Source organism: Labeo rohita, chromosome 19, assembly GCF_022985175.1.
Source record: "Labeo rohita strain BAU-BD-2019 chromosome 19, IGBB_LRoh.1.0, whole genome shotgun sequence".
Taxonomy (NCBI): domain Eukaryota; kingdom Metazoa; phylum Chordata; class Actinopteri; order Cypriniformes; family Cyprinidae; genus Labeo; species Labeo rohita.
Genome location: NC_066887.1, coordinates 27401703 through 27427331, shown reverse-complemented (window position 1 = coordinate 27427331; position 25629 = coordinate 27401703). Strand labels below are relative to the sequence as shown.

The 25629-nt window shown below is 33.9% G+C and overlaps 1 protein-coding gene across 1 annotated transcript; it reads left to right on the top strand.

The window, feature by feature from the left end:
* The first annotated feature begins 8029 nt into the window (after positions 1-8029).
* LOC127181740 (endonuclease domain-containing 1 protein) lies at positions 8030-10341 on the top strand. Its single transcript, XM_051136639.1, has 2 exons — positions 8030-8433; positions 9220-10341. Exons 1-2 carry the CDS (start codon positions 8116-8118, stop codon positions 9733-9735), a joined length of 834 nt encoding a protein of 277 aa, XP_050992596.1. The 5' UTR covers positions 8030-8115; the 3' UTR covers positions 9736-10341.
* The last annotated feature ends 15288 nt before the right edge of the window (positions 10342-25629 follow it).

The window sequence follows — 25629 nt, the reverse complement described above, 5'->3', positions numbered from 1 at the left end:
ATATTTGTGATCAATGTAAATTAGAGTAAGCACCTAAATTCAAATTAAGTCAGATTAAACATGGAGCTAGATAAAAAGCCACGTGTTTGGGCCACGTCGGTGCCACTGACGCCATGGGCCACTCACGGGACTTGGCAAAGATGGGAGAACTTGAATAAATAAAAGGGAATAGCCCACCCAAGTCAGACACACAGCTATCCTCAGATAGCTATGCTATGTGAGCAATATTAGCCTGAATACACAAAACTGCCAAAAAGGTTAGCTAGAAAGCCTCTAGAGGAGTAGTTGCTGAGTTAGAATGCAGCTATTCTCAGATAGCTATGTCTTAGGGGTTTTGTGAAGGCTGGTAGACCAGGTAATGATTGCACAGGTAGCCTAGATAGCCAGGCAAAACCTTCCTGGTGGGACTGACCAAACTACCAAGACCACCAGTGTCGGGCAGTAATGCTTTACTTTGTAACGCGTCACTGTAATTTGATTTTTTTTTTTTTGTAACAGAGTAATTTAACGCATTATAATTTCCAGATGAGTAATTAGAGTATAGTTACAAGCATGCGTTACCGCTGCGTTACGTCATTGCCGACAGAAGGTGTTTTATCATTTAGATTGTAAAAAGGATGTTGGCTAGCACACGTGACGTCCTCTACCTGAGACCTACTTTGACTGGTAAGCGCCTAGTAATGCTAGAACAAAGCACTGTATTATTGACCAGGAGCTCACAAGAGGGAGATCCAGACCATAGAATCATTAGTCCGAGATCAAGCCTGATGTAAGCAATGGCCATAACACTAGAGGGCTGGACACAGCTATCCTCGAATAGCAGTTCCCTCAGATAAGGCTGAAGATTGCCCAGACCATGAAGGTGGGCCATCTACTTTAAACCCAAAAGGGGAGACAGCACAGTCTAGGCAAGGGGCTTAAGGAGACCACTATTAAAAAACCCTAAAAAGAGAGCAGTTTCCGAGCTAGAAAACAGCTATCCTCACATAACAGATTCCTAGACAAAGACTTCCTAGACTTTCTAGAATTCCTAGACAAAGAGTGTTTCAAACCCGCAAATCCCACAATCTGAGTCTTCGCTCTGCCTTGGCAGCAGCGTGACCCGAACCACGAGATGCTAGCGCTTGTCACTCTTCTCTCGAGACAAACGCGAATGGAGTTTCTCATTGGAACACTCACAATGAATGTGTTCAGAGCCCCCGAACACCGAACGCACAAGCTGCTGACCAAGACACATGACGCATAGATTGTGTGCATCCTCAAGTGTCAGAAACCTAGGGTAAGGAGGCACACACTTTCCACAACGCTCACCTGCCTTGGTCTCTATGACGTATTCGGCAGGTGACCTTTTTTACTTCCGGGCACCCCGCTTATGACTTCATGGGCCAGGTGGGCCAGTAGTTTCACATGTGCTTAAAGGCGTCATCGGATACTAAGTTCACTTTTACATGTTGTTTGAACATTAATGTGTGTTGGCAGTGTATGTAAAAATCTACCTTATAATGATAAACATCTATGCAGTGGTTTTTAATTAATCTGTAAAAATAATATTCCCTTTTTCAAATCAAGCCATTCTCAGATGCCTGTCATTGTGGCCTCACACCAAAGGAGGCCGCTCCCACTATAGTTGATTGACATGAGCGTCTTACCTCAGATCAGCTGTAATAGTCCAACCTCCATTTTTTTGATGCCGGAGCAAGGATGTAAGTTTGACCAGAACTGAGCAATTACGGTGTTGTGTTGCTGGATGTAATAATGAACGTAGTGGTTGTCATTTACCCCCGACATCTGAGCTGCTGAAGATGCAGTGGATTACGTCTGTTTGTGAAGGGAATACGCCTCCCGATCTACATATATCTGTCTATGTTTGCACGAATCATTCGTGATCCAGCTTCACTTACAACAGAAGTGAGTATAAGGGTTTTCTTTAATTAATTTTTCCTAATAATGTGCTAGTTAGCAAGTTTAACGGCTAAACGTGGCTAAATGCGACTAAAGTAAACAGGCTCGTCACTCCACAGAGGGCGGGCCGAGCAGAGCTCATTTGCATTTAAACCAGCCTCGACCAGAACAGGATGATTTTTGCAGAGCTGATTTTGACAAGGTAAAAAGGGTGTTGTTTTGCACTACCATTGAGAATTTTTAACCAAAGTATATTATAGACTTTCCATTCCTAAAGAATCATATCAACTTGTGGAAAATGGGCATCCGATGACCCCTTTAAGACACTGGATCTGCAAACTGCATTCCCAATGTGTCCCCTAGAGGGAAATGCAGTGTTCAATTTTCTTAGAAGAGGAAGTTAGTCTAATATGTAGGCAACATTGTCTTTGTTTGTAAAACATCTTAAACTATCCAGGGAACGAATATAAGTGGTTGAACATAATCTAGGCCTTACAATAATGACAAACAACAACAAAAATTAAATGAAGTCAGCAAACAGCAAAACAATAATCCTAATACAGGAACTGCATAATTTATTTAGGCTGCAATGCATGCTGGGATTTCAAAAATATGAAATTCTTTGTTCAGACAACATTTAGGGTAATTTCGTTGGTCTAACAAGTGTAGTGTTAAATGCCAATTCACATACTATCCATCCTAAATAGTATGCAATATTAAAATTAGTTTTTAAAAAATAAATTATGTTTTATGTTGAAATGAGTACTTCTGATTAGAATTTGAAGTACAGATCTGTGCAACGGCTCATATTGCATACAAATTCACTGCGCATTGGACAAAGATTACACAATTAGAACAATTAGAACTACAAACACAAATAAAGTGCTAAAAACTACAACCATGGTGGATGTGCAATATATATATATATATATATATATATATATATATATATATATATATAAGGAGCTCTTTTCCAAAATGCTATAAATCCATTTTGATTAATGTGAGTAAAATGTGTTTTCTTTACCAAGAAAGTGGCAAAATGAAAACCACTTTTTTCTGTTTTAAATTTTTACACAGCATCTTTAGGTTATAATAACATAAAAAATTCAAATCTAGATTTTGATTTTTCAAAGATTTATTATAGAAACCGATTATTTTTTATTATCCCCATTAGGGATCTAGGCTTACTTTTCTTTTTAGAGAAAGTATAAGTGATGGAAAGAGATGGCATATATGCAATCAAATTCATAAACTCTTGTTGAGATTAATGTTTTAAATATACAATTTTGAACATAGAAATATTAAATGATTTTAATAACTAAAAAGAAGATAAAAATAAAATACTGCCAGTAGGTGGCGGTAAGTCACTGATTTAATTTCTGAATCATATCATTCATTTGATTCGTTCGAACGGATGATTAATTCAGGAATAACTCAAGTGACTCTTTTTATGAATGGGTAATTGATTCACTGACTTACTAGAAAACGCACATTCATTCGTAAACGAAACAGCGCTGCGTTTGAATGGAGATGTGCAGCGGCTCAGCTGTGACTTTGTTTCAAACTAATTTTGAAGATGAAATAGAGCAAAATCAGGCAATAGTCTTATAGTCAGACAATGTAAGTCACTTAATATTAACTTCTTGTTTATTTAACTGTTGTATTAAATCAGTATCTCATTTACAAACTCACTTAAAATCATTAAAAGCTGTCACTCATCTTAGTTCATCGCGATCTCACAAAATTATAATTAACGAAACTCTCTACACTGCTCAATGAATCTCTTATTTACACTCTCTCTACACTTTGTTTATTAAAGAATTCGTCAGATATGTCTGTAATACATTACTCAACGTTGAAAACTAGGATGCGGGCTGTATTCAAAGCGCCGCCTTTACTGTTTACAATGCGTGAAATGCTGCGCTGTGATTGGCTGAGCGGATGTATCGCATTTTGTAGAAAAGAGAGACTGGCGTTTGTCGCGGTTTGGAAAAAAAGGGAGAAAACATGACAGAATAACACGGCGGATATCGCATTTTTTGTAGAATTAAAAACTGCCTTTTCAATAACGACCAGATACAAAACTGATTTTGGCAGGAACTCAATTTTGTAAAAAATGGCGTTTATCGCGTTTTGGAAAAGAGTTCTTATATATATATATATATATTAATAAAATTAAATAATTTTTGAAAATGTGCTCATTGTGATTCATTTTGCCAGCACAGGTCACATTTAAACAATTATTATTATATACTTTTTTCTGTATTTCTATTTCTATAAATAGCGCATTCCCAACAAACATGAGACGTCCACCCGACGTGCAGATCACGTCTATATTGCGTCGGTCGGTCCAGGACCATATTTGTACTTCTACACGACGTGCAAATCCAGTACAGTATCTGGACGTCGGACTACGACGTCCCTTGGACGTAGATATGCAGTTCAAAATTTGAACGTCTATTAAGGGGTTTTCCTGGACGTCTGTATAACGTGCAGAACAGGTTCAGGAAATCGACTTAAGAACTTTTTATACAATTAAACATGACAAAGTTCTGACTTAAAAAAAATGTAAATATCATTTTTATAAAACATTTACGTGTTAAAAGTGTAATATTTGTATAAAAACATCATGTCAGTAACATAATGCGGCCATTTAATTATTTTATTAATATTATTAATACTATTATTATTATTTTTTTTTTTTTATGTGTAGTATTTCTCACTAGGACATTGACAGAAACAGCCGCTTACATCTATGTGTGTGTGATTAAGTTAAGTTAAAGTTTAAGTTAAATAGATGTAAAGAGATTTAAATATAATAGATAAATATATTTAAATATTGAATAATAATACAGAATATTAACACAATATTATTGTTTATTATATATTTTAATAATAATAATATATTTAATAAATACATTTAAATTTAATTTAATAAATTGATCTATATTTAAACGTGCGCTTGCGTGAGGGGCATTAACGTAGTGACGTAAACGTGATGGCGCAAGCAGCCGCGAAGACAGAAGATATTGATATTGTGTATTACCAAAGACTGAAGATATAACCACCACGATAGATCCGTCGTGTAATTTATTTAACTTTACGTTAAGGACACTTTATAAAGCCTACAGAGGATGGGACCCAACCTGACCAACGAACAGCCTTCACAACGCAACGCTGCTATTTGGAAATTTAAACAGTAACGGTCTCTAACGGTCATCTGAGACACGGACGGGTGCTAAGCCGAAGGTAAGCGATATAAATGTACCTTTATTCGTCGTTTTGTCAATCTAATGTTAAATTTCACTTTAGATGTATTTTGTTCTGTGTTATGACGATTTCAAATTCAACTTTTTGTAATTTTTATATCTCCCTGTTGGTTAATTTGCGAGTAAAGTGGTCAGTGAAGTTACAGTCTGAGGTAAATTTATGTTGATCCCTTTTTAATTGTCTAAATTAGTCACTAAAACATGTAACTTCACAATAATGTAAGATTTTCAAAACTTTATCTTGTGTTAAGTGTGTGTTCTTGTAGTAAAATAGACTTTCAGTAAATTCACTAAAGACTAAATATCAGTCTGGCAGTATTTCTCTGATCATATGTTTACCAAAGAGGTCATAATGAGCATTGTGAAGCTATATTTGTAGTTATAATAATAATAATCGTTTATATTTCAATGTTGTTTTCAGGGCAGTTCATGAAGACAAGATGAGATGTTTTGTCAACCTGGACAGAAGTTTCACCTGCCACACCAGACTCTGCTGTATATGGAGGCCTGTCCACTAGCAAATGGGTTTTTGGAGCCAGGGACCTCTTGCAGGGAAGAAGATTTTCCAAGGACCCCCTCATAAATATAACAGTGTTTAAGGCTAAAGTTAATGTGGATAGGAGTATAATGAACATAATATAATTGTTTTATTGGTGCAAATTGTCCCTATTTTATATGAACTGTGTAATAATACAGCACAATATAGGCCTAATTTACCATATTTTCCAGACAGTTACACCAGGTCAGGAAAAAAACATGCATAAGTTGCATTGGTGTATAAGGCACATTTTGCTGTTACTTTCAGAAATAAGGTAAATACTGATAAATAAAACAAATGTTAATAAACTTAACAAACACTTTTCCAAATAATTTAAATTAATTTCCATTCAGAACAGATATATATATATATATATATATATATATGTATATGTATATATATATATATATTAGGGGTGTGATGAGACACTTATCCCACGAGACGACATGAGACTGGGTTCACGAGAACGAGACGAGAATTTTAAACTTTTCTTAAGAAATCCTCAATGATTAAAATATAGGGAAAATAGTCTTTTATTCAACTGAAAAAGACAAAATGCAAAAAACGTTTAGGTGTATTTTGAACTTTATGAAATTAAACTTCCATTTTAATGGAATAATATGCAGTAATAACATTTAAACAAGAGCTTCACGATTCTGGATAAATTGCAAATCCCACTTGTTTTTAATAAATTGGAGAACACGATTCTGGAGAAAAAAGATTGGAAAACTAAACAAAATAACAATTTACTAGTGGTTCTGACAAACTATTCACTGCTTAAGACTTTTAAAAACATATTCATTTAAACAAAATAATAATAATAATAATAAAAACATTTAATGAAGGGAGTCAGTGTCTCACTTCATTAAGACTTGTTTGACTATTCAATGACATACTTTTTTTAAATGGGCAATTGTCGCCACCTCCTGGCGGAAGCGTTACTATACATAGGAGATAGTTTCGTTTTGATCGCTACTGTAGAAAATAAGTGTTTATACCCTAACTATAAACTTTAATCCCAGTACTTCTGTTACTTAAATGTCTTACACAGCAATAATGATTATAATGTGGTTGAAAAGATTGTTTGTGTTGTTCTTTCTGCGTTCACATTTACCCTCTGATTCATTAACATGGGCATCGACAAAACGAGCCATTCATTACAAGCAATATTTATTTTAAATTAAGCCTATCACAAACTTATTTAATATGATACTGAAACTGCTAAACTATTTTTTTTAGTATGTACAGAAGGTTTTAAACTTCTCTTGTGTCAGAATTAGACGTTTTTTCCCCCTCAGTTCAGCTCCAACAGGTGAACATAATGTATGTTTTGTATGTTATTTGTTACAGTTGTTATCCACTGAAAATACGTCCACAGTGACCAGATCTAAACTAAATTTTAACCTTCTAGAGGTGTCCTGTGAATGTCAATATTGGACGTCCAGAAGACGTCATAAAAAGACGTTGTAAAAACTTTCATTCTGGCTCTTCAGGGGACGTCATTTCAACGTCCGACAAAGACGTTGAAATGACGTCGTTTGGACGTACTTTTACTCATTCATTACAATTAATATTTATTTTAAGTTAAAATTTAAATGTTTTCATGGTTTTTGTACACTGTGTCTGTAAGTTTATTTATTAAAAATTATAATAAAATAAACATGATTTTTACTTGAATGCAGCCTAAGAGTGTATATATTATGTCCAGAAACAGTATAAATGACATCTAAATGAGACTGCAGTTGACCTTCTAAGACGTTGAAAATACGTCCATAATGACCAGATCTGAACTAAATTTTAACCTTCTAGAGGTGTCCTGTGAACGTCAATTTTGGACGTCCAGAAGACGTCATGAAAAGACGTTGTAAAAACTTTCATTCTGGCTCTTCAGGGGACGTCATTTCAACGTCCGACAAAGACGTTGAAATGACGTCGTTTGGACGTACTTTTGCTCAGTGGGTTGTTTAATTTTCTGTTTTTCTTATTTTAGTGTAATATTAGTTATAAATTATAGTTATAGTTCCTATGTATGTTTGCACTATGTCCGTACTTTCTTCTGCACTGGAAGCCAAATTCCCTGTGTTTTTAAACATACTTGGTAATTAAGCTTATTCTGCGTGAGTAATTCGTGAGTAATTAGTCAGTTTTATCTTTTTTTCAGCTGCTGCTTCAGAGAATTAACCCCTAAACTCAGCGTGTGATATGCTTGTGTTTTTTTTATTTTTAGAAACTGTGGGTTCATAATGAGTGTGTAGGTGTGATCTCTAATGCTGCACTATTTAAATGAGCACAAACAATTTTAGTCCACAGACCAGGCTCGAGTTTAAATTGTGAGAACTTTCAGTGGAACTGCATCAGCGTTTATGCAACCAGCTTTATTTTTTGGTTCATAATTTAGTTCAGATGAAGATGCATCTGTTTGTCATCTCTGTGCTGCTGGTGTTGGGTTTTCCATTCATCATGACTGAAGTCGTGGAATCATTCAATACATGCAGCGATTTCTTTTTAAACGGACAGCCTCCAGTGATTCCTGGTATTCTGGGTAATTCAGTCTCACAGGATAACAATCGCTACAAACTCATCTGTCAAAAATATAAGGGAGCTTACAGGTTTGCAACTGTCTATGACACAACAAGTAAGATCCCCGTTTTTTCAGCCTACAAATATACTGGGAAGAAATCCTTCAAAAGACCAGACGTAAATTGGATGATTGAGCCTGAGGTGATGTTTTTCATATTTGTTTGTTTTTTTCAGAGATTCAATGATTTTTATTATGTTTGTAGAGACCGAGCTTCATAATGCTTTTATAATGCCTCTGCAAATGTTTTATTGGCTGTTTAATAATTCTGTCATTTACATAAACCTCATGTTGCACACACATCTGGTCAGCTATCCTTTTAGAGACTCTCCATAGGTGTAATGGTTTTTATACTGTACAAATCATATTTTCTGTTGCTCTACACCAGTCCTACACCTAAACCTACCAGTCACAGGAAACTTTCTGTATTTTTACTTTCTCAAAAAAAAAAAAAAAAAAAAAAAAAAAACTCATTCTGTATGATTTATAAGCTTTTGTACCCATGGGGACCTTAGTTTAATTCCCCACTGTGACACGAGTCCCCATGATTGTGTGTGTATTCAGGTTTAAGTCCCCACCAGTATAAATAAACCAAACACTTTAAAACCCTGCTTTTTCCCCTGAAAAACAAATGGATCTTTTTTTTTCATGTGGCCATGTTTGTCAAGATCCAGAAAGGAGTTAACTTTCAAGATTTTCAAATGACAGGTTTGTTGTTCCTCACACAAAAATATAAATTAAGAAGACTTATAATATAGCAAATCAAGAGGAACTTGAGCTCCACAGGAGAACGTAACAGCATACAGGTTTAAAACAACGTGACGGAGTAAATAACAGAATTTTCATTTTTGAGTAACTATGCCAATAATTAGTATGGTTCAACTTAGAGTGTTTTAGTAATTGTTTCTCTGTATTTTAAACATCTGTAGCTTGAACCTCGTGTTGCTGAGATGACTGTTCTGACACGTGTAAATCAGGCCATCAATGAAGACTACAGTGGAAACTGTAAAGTGAATCGTGGTCACCTGTTTCCAAACTCTCACGCAGCTGATGAAGACACTGCTGAATCTACATTCACACTGACCAACGCAGTGCCACAGATGATCAGCTTTAATAGTGGCAGTTGGAGTGACATGGAAGAAGAGACCAAAAAAATCATAAATAATTGCAAAAATGAAAATAAAATTTTAGCTCATGTGCTGACTGGAGCAATACCTGGCAACAGTACACTGGACAAAAAAGTGAACATTCCCTCTTTCATGTGGATGGCATTTTGCTGCTACAATAGTACAGAAAAAAAATGGGTCTCACAAGCTTACTGGGCCCCAAACGTCGAAGAAAACAAGAAAGTTAAAATAGTTTACGAGAGCGTGCAGAAATTGCAGGATTTTTTCAATCAAAATGAGATGGAAAATGTACAGCTGTTTACAAATAACTGTAATTAAATACAATCACTGAATAATCATTTATTCTGCTCATAGGAGTAGAGGTCCATCAAAATTCCTTTTTTTCGGGGGCTCTTCCAGAATCCTAACTTGACATTTTCATCATCCTGCTGTTAATGTATTTCATATCTCTCAGACTTTAGCAAATAATGTATTTTCTCTATTAAAGCTTGTGTAAATGTTTATGTATCGGAGGTATCTAACTAAATGAGGGAAACGAGGAGTGGTGGGGTGTAGTATTGTCAGGAAACAGGTCCAGAAAATTGTCACATTATCCTTTTAGCTCTAGTCAACAGTCTAAAAATGGCAAAAGTTTGGCATTTGTCCATATTGTTTACTCGGTCACAGTAAACATAGTTTTGAAAGGCTGTAACATGCCTGATGAAGATCATGGGACCAAAATGTTGTGTGAATAAATTTTGATACATTTGCAAGTATGGATATTGTGTAGGATTTATTCTTTATTGTTCTGAAAGGCCATCACTAAATATAAGGTGTTGTTTGTTTACATAACGGTGCAGTTGCAGTATCTACAGTAGCAGATGACTATACCATGCTAACCAGCCAAACCCTGACCTTGACTATTACATGAATCTTCTGTTTTGAAAATATAAAAAAAAAAAAAAAAAAAAAAAAAAAACTGTTACTAGGCCACAAGCAATGAGAAGAACACCAAGGTGTGACATACAAAAATGCTAGAATAATGTACAGGTTTTTCTATTGTTTTTTTTTTTTTTTTTTTTTAATTTACACAGTACGTGTGATGTCTATGACTTGGGTTCTCTGTTTCTCTGATGTCTGACTTGAGTTCACAGAATTAAATGCGTGTGTATCATTGATTCTGCTGTAAAATTATTTGTGCATGGAAAGAACCACATTTATGTCCACAACTTTAACAAATTCAGCAAAACCTTTGTTCTGTACCTTGAAATTTTGAGTGCTGAAATCAGTCAGATTGAAGACTGCAGTATCACACAAAAAAGTACGTCCCAGTCATCTACTTCATCTCTGTTATGCAGCTGACATGGTATGGCAGAAAATGCTGATTTTGCTGAGTTAGATGTGTTCCTGGAACAACATTTTAATCCAAAAATTTAATCTTGACCACATCCCTACACCTAAACCTAACCTTGCTAAGTAATCCCTAAAATCAGAGGAAATCATACATGAAACTTCACAAAAACTATAAACTAATTTTTCAAATCTGGGGTGCGTTTCCCAAAAGCAACCATGGTCGCAAGTTCCGTCTTTACCAATAGAGTTCAATGGAACTAACGATCATAGTTAGCTAACGATGCTTTTGGGAAACGCACCCCTGATTGGTTAATCACAATGCTGTTCCAGGGTCAACAAAGATGTTGATCCAGGAACATGTCGTACTTGGTAAAATCAGGTTCTGCCTACACGCACTGCCTACACACTCTCTCCAACCCTCTAGTGTTCATCAAAGGTATAACATTTCAAAAGCTTTTATAGCTGATCACACTTTATAGTTGGTTGTAATGGGTACAGTTGGAACAAAAAAAGCTTTGTGTGTTTACGAGCTAATTGTGGCAAATATGACTTACTTATGGATGTTAATATTTACTATTATTTTAGTAAACAAGTAACGTCATATAAAAAATCACTTCTTTTCAGTCCCGAGTTTTGGTGTGGTAACGGAAAAAGCAAAAAGTGTACCAGCTGTACCCGGTCTACCCTACTCCAAAAGCTTTTTGTCAGTTCCCAACAAACATTGATTTCAGATTCTTCTAATTTTTTCCTAAATTTGTTCTAATTTCTGACATAATCCTTAATCATTTGTCATTCATGCAAGACCAAACAAATGTTTGCTGTTTTGCTGAATCTCAAAACCTAACCACTCTGTTTCATCTTGCCTTTTACACTTTTTATTTTTTATTATTATTATTTTTTTTTTTTATCTGACAGCCTTAATTTCAACAAACACTCAGTGTCAGTGCATATCTTCTGTCAAACGAATGCAATGGCTTCAGTCTATGAAAATTCAAATTTATTTTTGTTCAACAACTGCTTCAGGTGAGCAATGCAGTCAAAGCAAAGGTAAGACTGGGAATATTTTTACTCTTTTAAATTTACGTAGAAATAATTTCTATTACATTGTAGTGCTTTAGGAGACTTTTGCCGACACAAACATTCAATGACAAACCCATGATAGCTGAAATTCAGTGAATAAGCAACAAGAAAATAATTGTTAAAAGTAAAATGTGGTAAAATGTGTGTTTTATATTTTTGAAAATTCTAAAGGTGATTGACAGGTGATCAGAGCAATGGCTGATGGGGAACGTAGACCGGGGTGTGGTGCAACAGTCAATGTAATGTCAATGGAGTGAGAGGGCGACATCTGGTGGTGAGCAGACCGAAGGTCACCAGCCAGATTCACGACAATAAGTGACCCTGGACCACAAAACCAGTCTTAAGTTGCATGGGTATATTTGTAGCAATAACCAAAAATTCATTGTATGGGTCATAATTATAGTTTTTTTCTTTTATGCCAAAATCATTAGGATATTAAGTAAAGATCAGGTTTCATGAAGATATGAAATGTAAAATAGTAATTTTCCTACTTTAAATATATCATACAATTTTTGATTAGTAATATGCATTGCTAAGAACTTCTTTTGGACAACTTTAAAGGTGATTTTCTCAGTATTTAGATTTATCTATCCTATCCTTAAAAAAACATACATCAATGGAAAGCTATTTATTCAGCTTTCAGATTATCCATAACTCTCAATTAAAAACATGTTCTACTGTTTCACATAGGCTAGTCCTGTACTATGTTTTAAACAAACGTTGTTTTTTTGTTTTTTTTGCGAGACTAGCATACGTCCTACTCATCTGCCCAGGACAGTTTGTGTGTAGGACAGTTAGTGCAAGCTAGAGAAAAGCGTTAAAAACTTTTAAATAAATAAATGTGGATATTTTTCTTACAAAAATGGACAGATTCACAATAGGAGGTCTTTATTCAGGAGCTGTATGAGGCACTTTTTATTATAGATGGATGCGCTTTATTAGACTTCATTTGTATCACAAATCCTGTCTATGATCTTCAGTCTGCTCGCCACCAAAAGGCACCTTGCCATTCTATTGATACTCGCATTACACAGACTGTTGCACTACACCCTGGACTACATTTCCCATGCTCCACTTTTCTGATTACGCACACAACCACAACCAATCATAAAAAGTATAAATACAAGGCCTTCACCATCATTCTGGGCATAGTATTGTCTAGCGTTTAGCACTCTCCAAGTGTTAGCTACATTACAGAGCCACTCCGAGTTTTCAAGTCTAGATAACTCCAATTGGATTCATCTGAAAGAAGAAAGTCATAAATACCTAGGATGGCTTGAGGGTGAGTAAATCATGGGCCAATTTCATTTTTGGGTGAACAAACCCTTTAACTCCAGATACTTTATCTTGACTTCAGTGCTCCTTCTGTTGTTTTCTATTGAAACGGATCATAATAAGCTTGTAGATTTTGAATTACTGACCAAACAGCAGCACAACATACAGATAAACACAACTGTTTCTGTAAACAGACTTTTAGTAAATTGTTGCTTCTTTTTTAAATGTTTTAAATGCATATCAGACTACTATGGTGAGTAAAATACCTATCAGTAGAAGACAGCCATGCAGTTCTAAGCAGTTCTAAATATATTCTGAGCAGAACAAATGTTAGCTTGAAGTAAAAAATAAGGGCAAAGATACTAACTATTCTGTGTATGTGCCATAACACTGCATCAATTGAATTGTTACATTATGACAGTAATGTTTAAGCTGCAATGCTTTTCTTTGTCATTGTTTTTTCTCCATTCTCCTTTAGATGTCGCTATTGCAGCAGCTTTCAAACATTGCAAATGTTTTCATTTCTGCATGAATTGCTCCTAAATGAAGGTCATTTAGTAACAACAGACCTTTTACCGTGCCATTTTCATTCAACCACCAGATTTTCAGCCACCATGTTTGATCTCTAATCACAGCTATTCAGGTTAATCTCCATAAATGGACTAAAGTTTCTCTTAAGAGGGAAACACATTTTGATTATTCTTTGGAGTTAAATGTTTCATAAAAATGAACTGTCCTTTAATTTATGAAAACAAAGCATCAAGAAGGACTTGTTTTCTACTTCCTCCAGTTCTTTCCTTTTTTGTAATCATAAATTAGCTAAAGTAATGTAACTGCTGGCCATTTTGTCGCAGCTTAATTTCATTTTGTTCAATCCATTTAAATATGTAATAATGAAGTTTACTTCATACATCTGTGCTGGGACTTCATGTCTCATTTTTACTGAAACTGAGCAGTGGCTTATTACTGTAGCTGCAGGCATGTTGGATCAAGAAAGTAAGTGGTCTTTTTCTTTTTCACCTGTTTGTGTTTGATGTTCAGTTAGGTTGGACATTTTTAGTTTGTTCATCTTTTTGCATTTACCATTGTATTGATATTAAGAGGAAGTGGAACTTGCGCTTAGGGTGTCACCTGTTTTGTTGCTTTAATAAATTATATTATATTTGTGCTAATGTCATTAACTTCTTACTTGTGCATTGTATTTGCATTTGTAAATCTGTGGTATGCTAGATGTTAATAACTTAAGTAGTTAAGTAAGTAGTAAGTAGTTAAGTAGTTAACTTAAGTAGGTTGATTGGTTTAAGGACCATTGCTGTCATTGCATGAAAAAAAAAGATTGATTAAAGCAAGTGTACTTTCACAACTTTCTTTGGATAATACTTTAGAACGCTGTTCTGTCATTAATGAATAACTACACAGGAACAAATGACTAATGCACTTTTAACACTACTATTAACTAACAAGAAACTCTGATTAACAAAACATTAATTAATAGCACTGGTAAAAAGTGGCAGTTCACTAATTAGTAACTACAGTTTTTCATATCTCCCCGAGAACTACTAAGAACTACTATATACAGGTTCATAATCAATGTGAATAAAAATGTATAATTAATTCTAAGATCACAGTAACCCGCTAGTAATTACTAAGTTTTACAAAATCCATCAGAAAAAAAAATATTAATAATTTGGATCAATATTCTAAAGTGAATATTATGATAACTCCTTAGTAATGACTAAAGTAACTGTAAACATTTGAGGTTTTTCTAAGGTTTTGGATAGTAATACTTCCAATGAATTTGGTAACATTCGAGTCATTACTAGTGGGTTACCATGATCTTTACTTTAGAATACCGATCCAAATAATTAGTCATTCCTTTAAAAGGATGTAGTAACACTTGAGTCATTATCACCCAAAACCTTATATACACCTCAAAAGCTTACAATGATTTCAGTCATTACTAGAGAGTTATGATGTTATTCACTTTAAAATAACACACTACTAGTGGGATACCATGATCTTCACTTTAGAATTAATTACACATTTGGCATCATTCACAATAATTATGAACCTGTGTACAGTAGTTCTTAAGAGTCTTCTGGAAGATATGAAAAAAAGAACAGTAGTTATTGATTAGCTAATAGTGAACTACCACTTTCAGCTGAGTGCTAGTACTTACTGATTTGTTAATCATAGTTTCTTGTTAGTTAGTAGTAGTTACTAAAATGTTAATAGTGCATTAGTCATTTGTTCCTGTGTAGCTATTCATTAATGACGGAACAGTATTCTAAAGAGTTACTCTTTGTTTTCTTCGTTTCACAACTCGTTTCTATACTAATATTTCTGTGGTTTCCGTGTTTCTGGCAAACACTCTATCTGCCGTCTCAGACATATCTTTTCAGAGTAACAAAATGGATTTAGTTTATTATAATGATGATATGCCTTCAACAACAACTTCAGATCGCACTCAGTACAGAGGTAAGATAATGCTGCCATATTTAAGAATTGGTTCTGCTCAGTTATATTGATCAAAAATAAAATACTAAACTTTTCTGAAAAGAGAACAGATATCAAAATCACGTTAGAATGATTAACACAGCAGAAAGACCTTGGTTAAATGTTTAATTTAATCATCCAACTCTATAATTTAAAGACGTTAATATCAAAATTAAAATAACATTTGTGTGTGTGTATCAAATGTTCAACAACAACAAAAAACTAGATAAAAATGTTTGTCAAGACAAACTTTAAAGTTGGTTTGAGAAGCCAGACCAGAATGCTTGAAAATTTGTAACAGTTTAATGGGTTTCAGTTTCAAATCGTTTATAGATGTTATTGTTTATTTATCATGTTATTGTTTATTTAGTACTGACCTGAATAAGATATTTCACATAAAAGATGTTTACATATAGTCCACCAGAGAAAATAATAGTTGAATTTATTTTGAAAAATGACCCTGTTCAAAAGTTTACATCCCCTTGATTCTTAATTCTGTGTTATTATCTGAATGATCCACAGCAAAATATGATATTTAGGCAAAATAAGAAAAATGTACACATCTCCATTACGTTCAAAAGTTTTACATTTTTGACCTCAACTGTAGATGCTGTAGATGTTTTTAATCAAACAATAAGTCCAATCAGATAATTAAAAAATAAAAAAAAATATAGCAACAAACTTCAGAACAGTCTGAACTATATTTAAATTGCATTTCAGTAAGATGGCTTTCTCAAGCCAACTAAATAAAAGTATGAAAGTTTGTAATATTTTAAATGACATTAAGGACAAACTGAATTTCTACAATAGTTGCAGCTTCAAAAATATTAACTGTTCAGGATCCTCTATCCCTCTTTATTTCTAACCACAGGAAATCCGATTCAAAATCGAGAAGTCACTACACCTAAGTGGACAAAAGTTCTTCTGATTGTCCTCAGCGTCTCTCTCTTTTTTGCACTTGGAGGTCTCTGTGTTCTGGGGATCATGTGTGAGTATAAGTACACACACACATAATATTTAGGGATGCACCGACTGCCACACACAGACAGATGGGAGACAGGAGATGACACAACACGTGAAAAACACACCATGTTCTCACTCCCAACTTGTCACATACTGATGCTCAGGGTACTCCTTTAGCATCACTTTTGGACGTGTAGGGTCCTCCATTGCTTTTTGTTGTTTACATTATGAGTCACATTTAATGGTTTGCATGCATTTGCAAAAATCATTTTATATAAATATACACTTTTATAGATCCTTTGGATCACCTAACCCCAACCCTATGCTAAATCTACCCACTTCAGAACAATATAAAACATGCAACAGGCAAATAAATGTACAGTGACAGGTATTTATTGCAAAAAAAAAAAAAAAAAAAACCTGACCATAAAATGCATATAAAAGTATTACAAACAAGTCACATTGCATTCCAATATATACAATTTGTATATTGTGTTTTTTATACAGAAAATATGAATTGTAAAGAACAATATATTATACATTAGTTTATTTTATTAGGAAAATACCATATACATAAGAAGAAGCTCAATATAGACCAAATTTTTCCTGCTTTATAAATGAATTTAAATTATATGTAAATCTCTTGGAAAAAAAAACAAAAGAAAAAAAAGCAATGAAAACATGTAATGCTCTGAAAGCATTAAAATTTATGCAATTTTCTTCCTATCTTTTTCTCTTTTCTTTTCTTATTTTTTTCTCTGGCAGCTAATGTTAATTTGACATGAATATAACACCTTTTTTTTGTGGAATTGAATTAATAAAGCATTTTATTAAAAAAAAAAAAAAAGAGACTGCACACAGGATGAGCTGTACGTGGATAGAGACAGCGATCACATCTATTCCTGCCAGAAATCAATCCTCAACATACAGGTGACATAATGGCAAAATTATTATCCAATATATAATTTAATCATAATGATAACATTTCTGAAGCCTTTCGTGTAAGCATATTGACGCCAAAGGTTTCTTATTTAAATCAATGGAGGACCCTGCACATCACAAAAAGACACTAAAGGGGTACCCTGTGCGTCAAAAAGTGACACAGAAGGGTCCTGACCAAGCGTCAATATGTGACGAGTTGGGAGTGAGAATGTGTTGAAAAACACATTCTTTTAATTAGAATCCACAGAGAACAGAAAAGCCAAGACAGTTAAACAGGCAGGCTAATCCAACTGGGAGACTTTATAGAGATATAAATGAGGGACTAATGGCTAAATTAACTAGACACAGGTGCACTGACTAACATAATCAAGTGGAAACAGAAACTTGGTCAATGAACTGAAACAAGGCGGAACAGGGAAACACATAAAACAGAAACAAGGCCAATGAAATTGGCGAGCAAAACTCTTGTATTAGGCTAGTGCTCCATATATTGTATCTCTGGACGTTTCTCTGTCACCAGGGACTGTTTGGTTGTTCTCTCTATAGGTGGAGCCAACCACAGAACCTTCTCTGTGTAGTACTTTTTTCCAGTAAATCTATAGGATGTATCTCGACGTCACCTCCCTTCGGATAGGATGTGGTCTCTGTAGTGTCCTTTTCTCACTTAAGGACGCAAACACTTCCCAACAACCAGGTTCAACAGCCCTTGATTTTTCATTAGTATTTTAAACCGAAGAAATGGCTTCCAACTTACAAGCAGAAGAGGTGCATTTGTCAACATCTCAATGTCTCAGTTACGTATGGAAACCCTTGTTCCCTGATTGGGGGAACAGAAATGTTGTGTCCTTTATTTACAACTCTGAACTGCCATTGAGTGATTTGAGACACTTTCTTGACATCTCAGAACAAAACAAGTGAGCAAATGGCTACCCGTATATCCGGGGTGTGGCCAGCTCTGCAAATTTTGCTCGCCAATTTCACTGGCTATTTCTCAATGATGTCAAAGGTGTCTGGGCTCCAAAGTGCGACCCCCAGTGTCAGAACTTCGATACAATGTCACTGTTTCCTCCATCAGGGAACAAGGGTTACCAAATATAACGATCATAAGAGATGATCTTTGCTCAATTTGTATTGGTGGGTATGACATTATTTTGTCTTTAATCAGTTGTCAGTGTTTCAGTGCAACTGTCTGATCAGAAAACTAACAACACAAGGGAGTAAAACATATTTCATGCACCCAATACAACAACATTTTACGTAACTATATCAGGGACTATATGAGAGACAATTAAATGCAAATGCAAATGCAATTAACTGCTATGCTTTTTTTTATTATTTATTTCAGCACAGACTTTGAACTGTAAAACAAACTTGACAGTTTGTTATGGAAGGTTGTACTTCTACGGCTCAGATAAACTGAACTGGTCAAGCAGCCGTGCTTTCTGTGTTTCAAAAGGAGCAGACCTGGTCACCATAACCAGCCAATCAGAAAATGTAAGACTGAGAAATTGAGAGGTAATTGATGTTGGAATTGATTCTCACAAATCGAAGATCTGTAGTTTGACAGGTTTTAATCACAAGAAACAACCTATAACTTTAAATAGCTTAAAATACGCCGTCATATTTTTGTTCATACAGATAAGAGTAACACCATTCAAAACTGTAAAGGGTCTGCTTTTATTTGTGTACAAGCCTGGCACAAATGGCTCAATTAGTTCCGGTGATTAGTTTGATGAAGGCTGGCCTTCCGAAAAACAAAATATGTTGTGATTGGTTCCATGTACAACTGTTAGCGCAAGCTAGATCAAAGTGATTGTTATGTTTTAAATGTAAATATTTTTCTTACAAAAATGCATCGATTCGCTACAGGAGCCCTGTAGCCCTTTCCGCGCTGCATAGCTAAAGTTAGTGTAATCCCCCGCCTCGTCCCTTCCCACCCCCTAATCATTTGAATTTCAGTAGGCGGGATTTATTTTAATGATATTCTAATGGGCAGCGTGGTGACATCATAACATCCCTTTTGGGGACTTTGAAATTTGTAACTTTGTAGATCTTTTCTATGCCCAAACATACACACCACACACTGATTAAAGTTCAAAATGTAAAAAAGCATAAAACTTTTAAAAAACTTCTAAAACATTTAAACTAACAACTGCTAGTCATGGGCAGCTAGTCATACTGTACAGCCCTCACCAAAAAGAAGTATACATCAAGTTTATTTCATTAAGTATACTTAAGTAAAGTTCAAGTATATTATTAAGCATACTTTATGTAGTAAGTATACAAATGTCAGTGTACTAGTAGCAGTGTTGGGAAGGTTACTTTGGAAATGTAATAGGTTACAGATTACAGATTACTTGATTTAAAATGTAATAAGTAGTGTAACTTTTCAATTACTTTATTAAAGTAATGTAACTTATTACTTTTAATTACTTTTTGATTACTTTTCTAAATTTCTAATATTTTCAACTGTTAATCATTTTGAAACATTTAAACCAGGCAGAATTAACCTTACAGTAGCACTTAACTCTGATTACTGTCATACTTTCAAAATCCTTTATCACTTGAATTAGATTATAATAAATAAGGGATAATATACATCTGTATTTTGTGATAACAACTGGCTGAATGTACACTATCTCACTTATTACACAGCTGCTAATAGATTATTTAGATGTTTCGTGTCAAAATTATTAGACACGAAACACTGATCTGAGTTGAAATATTTGAATGCAAAGCTTTCATCGAGAAATCAGTTGCTAGCAAACAGCAAGTTCAAACCAGACATTTTAGGGACACAGTGCAGTCATACCAGTTTTCTTACACAACATTTCACCACATAAATAATTAAGTAGTAGTACTAGTTTGTTAGTTATCTTATAATCCATTACAATGTACAAAAAAAAAAATGGCAGCAGCTGCGTTTGTATGAAACAATAGAGCAAGTCCATGATACCAGGATGACAGAATTAAGAAATTGTCCACATAATATTGAATTAAGCTTTAAAATTATATTAACTAACCAAACAAAAAGCTTCCGCCAAGAAAAATTATCAAGCATATAGCACTGACTTAAGTTGCCCCAAAATAGTCTGAGCTGTGTAATAATTTAATTTAAAGCACACCGCAAATTCAGACTTTTTTTTTTTTAACTTATATTTTTGGGCTTTTTATGCCTTTATTGTGATAGGACAGTAGAGAGACGACAGGAAAGAGCTGGGAGGAGAGAGGGGAGCGGGATCGACAAAGGACCTTGAGACGGGAATTGAACTTGGGTCACCGTGAGCGCAGTTGTGCTATATGTCATAACAAGATCATAACAAGAAATAATTGAATAGCTATGATACTGGGTTTGAAATCAAATGTTTGCATAGTTATGACAGAAAACACTAGCATCTAACAATGCCTGGGAAAAACAATCTTAAAAAAATAAAGTTTATACATAAACCCAAATAGGAAATAAAACAGTTATCGAATAAGCATGTGTCCTGTTCTGTGTCCTAAACTTCTGAAACATTGGTGTCTCATTTTAGAGCAGTCAATGCAATTTAAAAGAAGTCAATTAAATCTGCAAGTGGGGGGTGGGTGTGTGGAAAAATTCGGATGTAATCCCCTTTGTAATCACTGGCATTTTTCAAAAGTAACTGTAATTTAATTACATATTTTTTCTCCGTTACTGTAACTAATTACAATTACATTTATTTTGTAATTAAATTACGTAATTCCGTTACATGTAACTAGTTACTCCCCAACACTGACTAGTAGTATACTTGTACGTGTACTATTTCAATACTCCTTGGGATTAAATTGGCCCACTTTCTAGTATATGAAAGTATACATTTATGTACACAACTAGTTTATATCTATGTTTTAGTTTGTACTGAAACTATACTAAACTTATAGGTATACTGATAGTTTATTATTTAAATACTTGTAGCATTTTTTTTTTTTTTTTTGTAAAAATTCTTAGTAAACTACTAGTTTTGTAGTTTTATACTAAAAGTATACTCGTAAGTTCTCTTTAAGTGAAATTTACATCATACTTTAAGTATGCTACTATGTCTCTATTAAGTATTAATTTGTATATTTTGTTATATGAATATCTGAACATACAAAACATCAAAAGAAAGAACAGGGTATCTCTTTGTAAACAAAAACATTTTATTCTAGTTTAATACATTATTTTTTATAAACACTCAAATGCAGGTAAGTTTCATAAATAACAAAAAAATAACATTTTGAGCAAAAAGCTGAAAAAAGACTATGAAATGGATTCAGAGTGATAATCAAAACATGTAGTCAATCAACTCCACAAAGCTTGACAGTCATTATTACCTCTTCATGGGTTGACAATTTATTCCTTAACGTTACAGTTTTGATGCTGTTTTATGACTGATGATCATGTTAAAAACGTGTGGAAGCATCTGTTTCAGTTTCATCTTACAGAAGATGTGTAATAGTACCCCCTGCCATATAACAATGAAAACATGGATTCTCTGAGAACAATTTTGCTCAAATATATTTTTCTAAGAGGTTGAGTATACTTAAATGTCATTTTAAATATATTTCTGAGAAGTACATAAAAACTAGACTGAAAGTACACTCTTAAAAATAAAGGTGCTTCATGATGCCATAGAAGAACCTTTTTTGTCTAAATGATTCCATAAAGAACCTTAAACATCTGAAGAACATTTCTGTTTCACAGAAGATTCTTTGTGGTGAAAGCAGGTTCTTCAGATTATAAAAAGGTAAGAACGAGATGGTTCTTTAAAGAAACTTTGACTGAATGGTTCTTTGTGGAACCAAAAAGGGTTCCTCTATGGCCTCGCTTGAAGAACCTTTTAAAGCACCTTTATTTTTAAGACTGTATAATTTCCTGTTTTTTTGGTTTAAAAGAAGTATACTAATAGCACACTTGAATAAACTTCTTTTTCATAAGGGGAAGTGTATTTGCATAAAACAAAAAAACTCTCTCTACTGAATTTTTAACTTAATTTATGGTTTAGTTTAACCATAAGACCATGAATGATAGATTCATTGATGCAAAATCAAATCCACGTCAGACGGGTGGGTTGGAGAAGTTACACATTTATTCAGACATTTTCAGAAATGCAAATGAATAACAAAAATAATCATAACTTGAAACTGAGAAAATCATTTCACAAATAAATTGAATAACACAAATTTAAATAAAGTCATTCTTAATCAGTCTAAATCAAACTAAGTTAGTCTAAAAGAGAACTAGGTGCACCCAGCAGTCAGAGCATGAGAGAAGGCTAAGAGCAGAAAGAAAGGAGAAGTGAAGAAGCCTGTCAGGGGTGCAGTTCACACACTTTTTATACTCTAGGCAATATCAGACCAAAGAAGTGGGTATTTCCTGCTTTGTGATCCAGCAACCTTTCTTTGTGCCCAACTAAGCACACAATGTCTGCAATGTATGCAAAAATGTCAGTCATGACTACACTAACTTGTGACTAGCAAAATGTGATATATATTGTGGTGTAAACCTCTGAGGACCATGAGCTAGACATCCTTTTATAAAATAAATTTAGATAAGGGCGCCTAGAGATATTGACACTTTTGCACCCTTTACTACTTCTTGTTCCAAAAACATCTATTTGTGTCTGAGTTCAGTTAGAGACTGCATACGGTGCTGATTAAAAATGTTGTTAAATATAGAGTTAAAATCCTAGAAGGACTGAATACATGATCTTAAGAATTAATAATGATGTGAAGAACAATTCATCAACATTTCATAATCAATTAATAAACAATTCATAATCAATTTATAACTCACAACTTCTTGTATTAATATGTGAATTCTTAATTTAGAAAGTCAACACACAAATTAATAATTTATGTGTGCAGTAATTACATAAAAATTTTAAAACATGCTTTTTATCTATTAGGATTTTCTGGCTTCTGAAATTAAAAAACAGCACTGGATTGGTCTGAATGATCTGAAAACTGAGGGACACTGGGTTTGGGTGAATAACCAAACTCTCAATGAAACTGGAGTACAGTAAGAAATGTTGTATTGTAACAGTATATACAGATTTTTTTATTAATGTAATAGAATACATACAAATAGTAAAGAGAAAAGAAAAAAAAACTATTTTTTTTTTTAATTATCTAAAAACTTGTATATTATTATACTGTTTTAACCCTGATCACTTGTTTGTGCTGCTTAAGGTTATGGCACAAAAGAGCATCTGGGCAAAATGAACCTGATAACTGGCGCGTAACAGACCCCTCTGGAGAAAACTGTGCTGTTTTGGGATATATTGAAGGCCATGCAGACTGGTTTGATGTTTCATGCAAACTTCAAAAAAACTTCATTTGTGAGAAAAAATATTAATTTTGTTTATCAGCGAAGCATTATTAAAGAGGATTATAATATATATGCACAGGTGTTTGTTTAAAGATTGGATAGGATTCTCTTTTGGATTATCTTATTTGTGTTGTTAACATTGCTGTATTTTATCTGCTTGTGTTCTGTCTGGCTTTCTTAAATCTTGAAGCTTTAAACTGCTGCAAAACAGTAGAACTAAAACATGAGTGTTCCATTTAAATCATGTAAATGGTCGATCAGACATCTCTATTTGACTGTTCACATAATGTTTCATTTATATTTTATATAATATAGCATGTCTCAGAATAGTTTATTTTTAAAGAGGTCATGAACTGAGAAATTAAAATTCCTTTGATCTTTTGACATGTAAGAGGTCATTGTTCTATAAAAACATCCTATAAGTATCAGGCCTCATAGAAGGAAGGTTCAAGGAAATAAAATTATGAAAGGTGACAGAAGAAATACAAATACAACAATACAAGTATGGGAGGTGATAGAACAAATGAAAGTGGTCATGACACTTTCATTGAAAAATTTCATGAAATGCTCAGATTTACCAACCTTTAATAATACCTTCTGGTGTAAGGAACAGTGATTTATGCTAGAAGTTTGGCACAAAATACTCTTTTAAATGAGCTTACTTGTTGTAAACTGAAATTATGTATCTTTTCTTCAGTCAAGTAACTTGCGTAAGGGGACAAAATACCATGTTTGGATGTTGCTGGACTGTTAGTCTATTATAACCTTTAGAAATTACATCAACTATGTAAGTACTAGTGTTTCTATACTGTATTTTAGGTTAGTTTGAAGCTAGCTCATTTTCTACAGCATTTGGAAGTGTGGAGAACTCTGTTTTCAGTAAACTGTCAACAGAACTTTAAGTTTGACTCCTGGTCTTCAGTGAGCATATTGGCCTCTCTACAGGGTTTAACTGTGGTTCCCCTCCAAAATAAGCAAATTCCAAAAGATCATCATTATCATATTCTGTTTGGGTTTCTTAAATTTAGAAGCTTTAAACTATATCAAAACAAAACGTTCATGCAAACAGAACTTTAATGAAAGTGTGCCATAATGCACAAGACCGGACAATGCTTAAAACATGTAAATATTGTAGAATTTGTTCTATTATTCTGTAAAGTAAAATATTTAAGCAAAACTCAATTTGGAATATAGAAATTTTTAGAAAAAACAAACATGATCCGTGCTCTGTTTTCAGTTAATTGGCCATTGACATAATGGCATCAGGAAGGAAATTAGAGGGGTGTGAACTAAAATAAGGTTAACAGATTTCTGAAATGGAGTGCTAGCCATCATAATCATTAATCATTTCATCGGTGTGATGAAAAATAGCTTGTACTTTACAAATGACAAATTCTGAAAAATCTTGAACCTATATGGCTAACTGGCATTCATAATAAAACAAAGTAAAGCTCTGTTTCCTTAATATTCAGTGCACACAAAGATAAGTATTGCACTTTTAGGTAAGTTTCATTCCATTGATGATGGACCCACCTTGCGGAAAAACCCGACCTGCATTTACAAAACAGGTGACACATCATCAATTAAGCCTAAGTTTCCATTAAAATAAGGTCCATATGTTACAAATATGAATACTGCACATGAGAAAATTAACAAAACTAATGCATTTCAATTTCTTCATCTGATAAAATAATCAGTAATCTTTCTCTCTCTCCACAGTACAAGAGAAATTAATAATACATCAATATGTATTATTTCTAGCACACAAATGACAGAGTTTCATGCTGAACATT

What these genes read in the sequence shown, in the direction of transcription:
- LOC127181740 (XM_051136639.1), top strand. Translation starts at nt 8,116, where the DNA reads ATGAAGATGCATCTGTTTGTCATCTCTGTGCTGCTGGTGTTGGGTTTT. An exon ending in ATTGGATGATTGAGCCTGAG is followed by an intron (nt 8,434 to 9,219) that starts GTGATGTTTTTC and finishes AAACATCTGTAG; the next exon opens with CTTGAACCTCGTGTTGCTGA.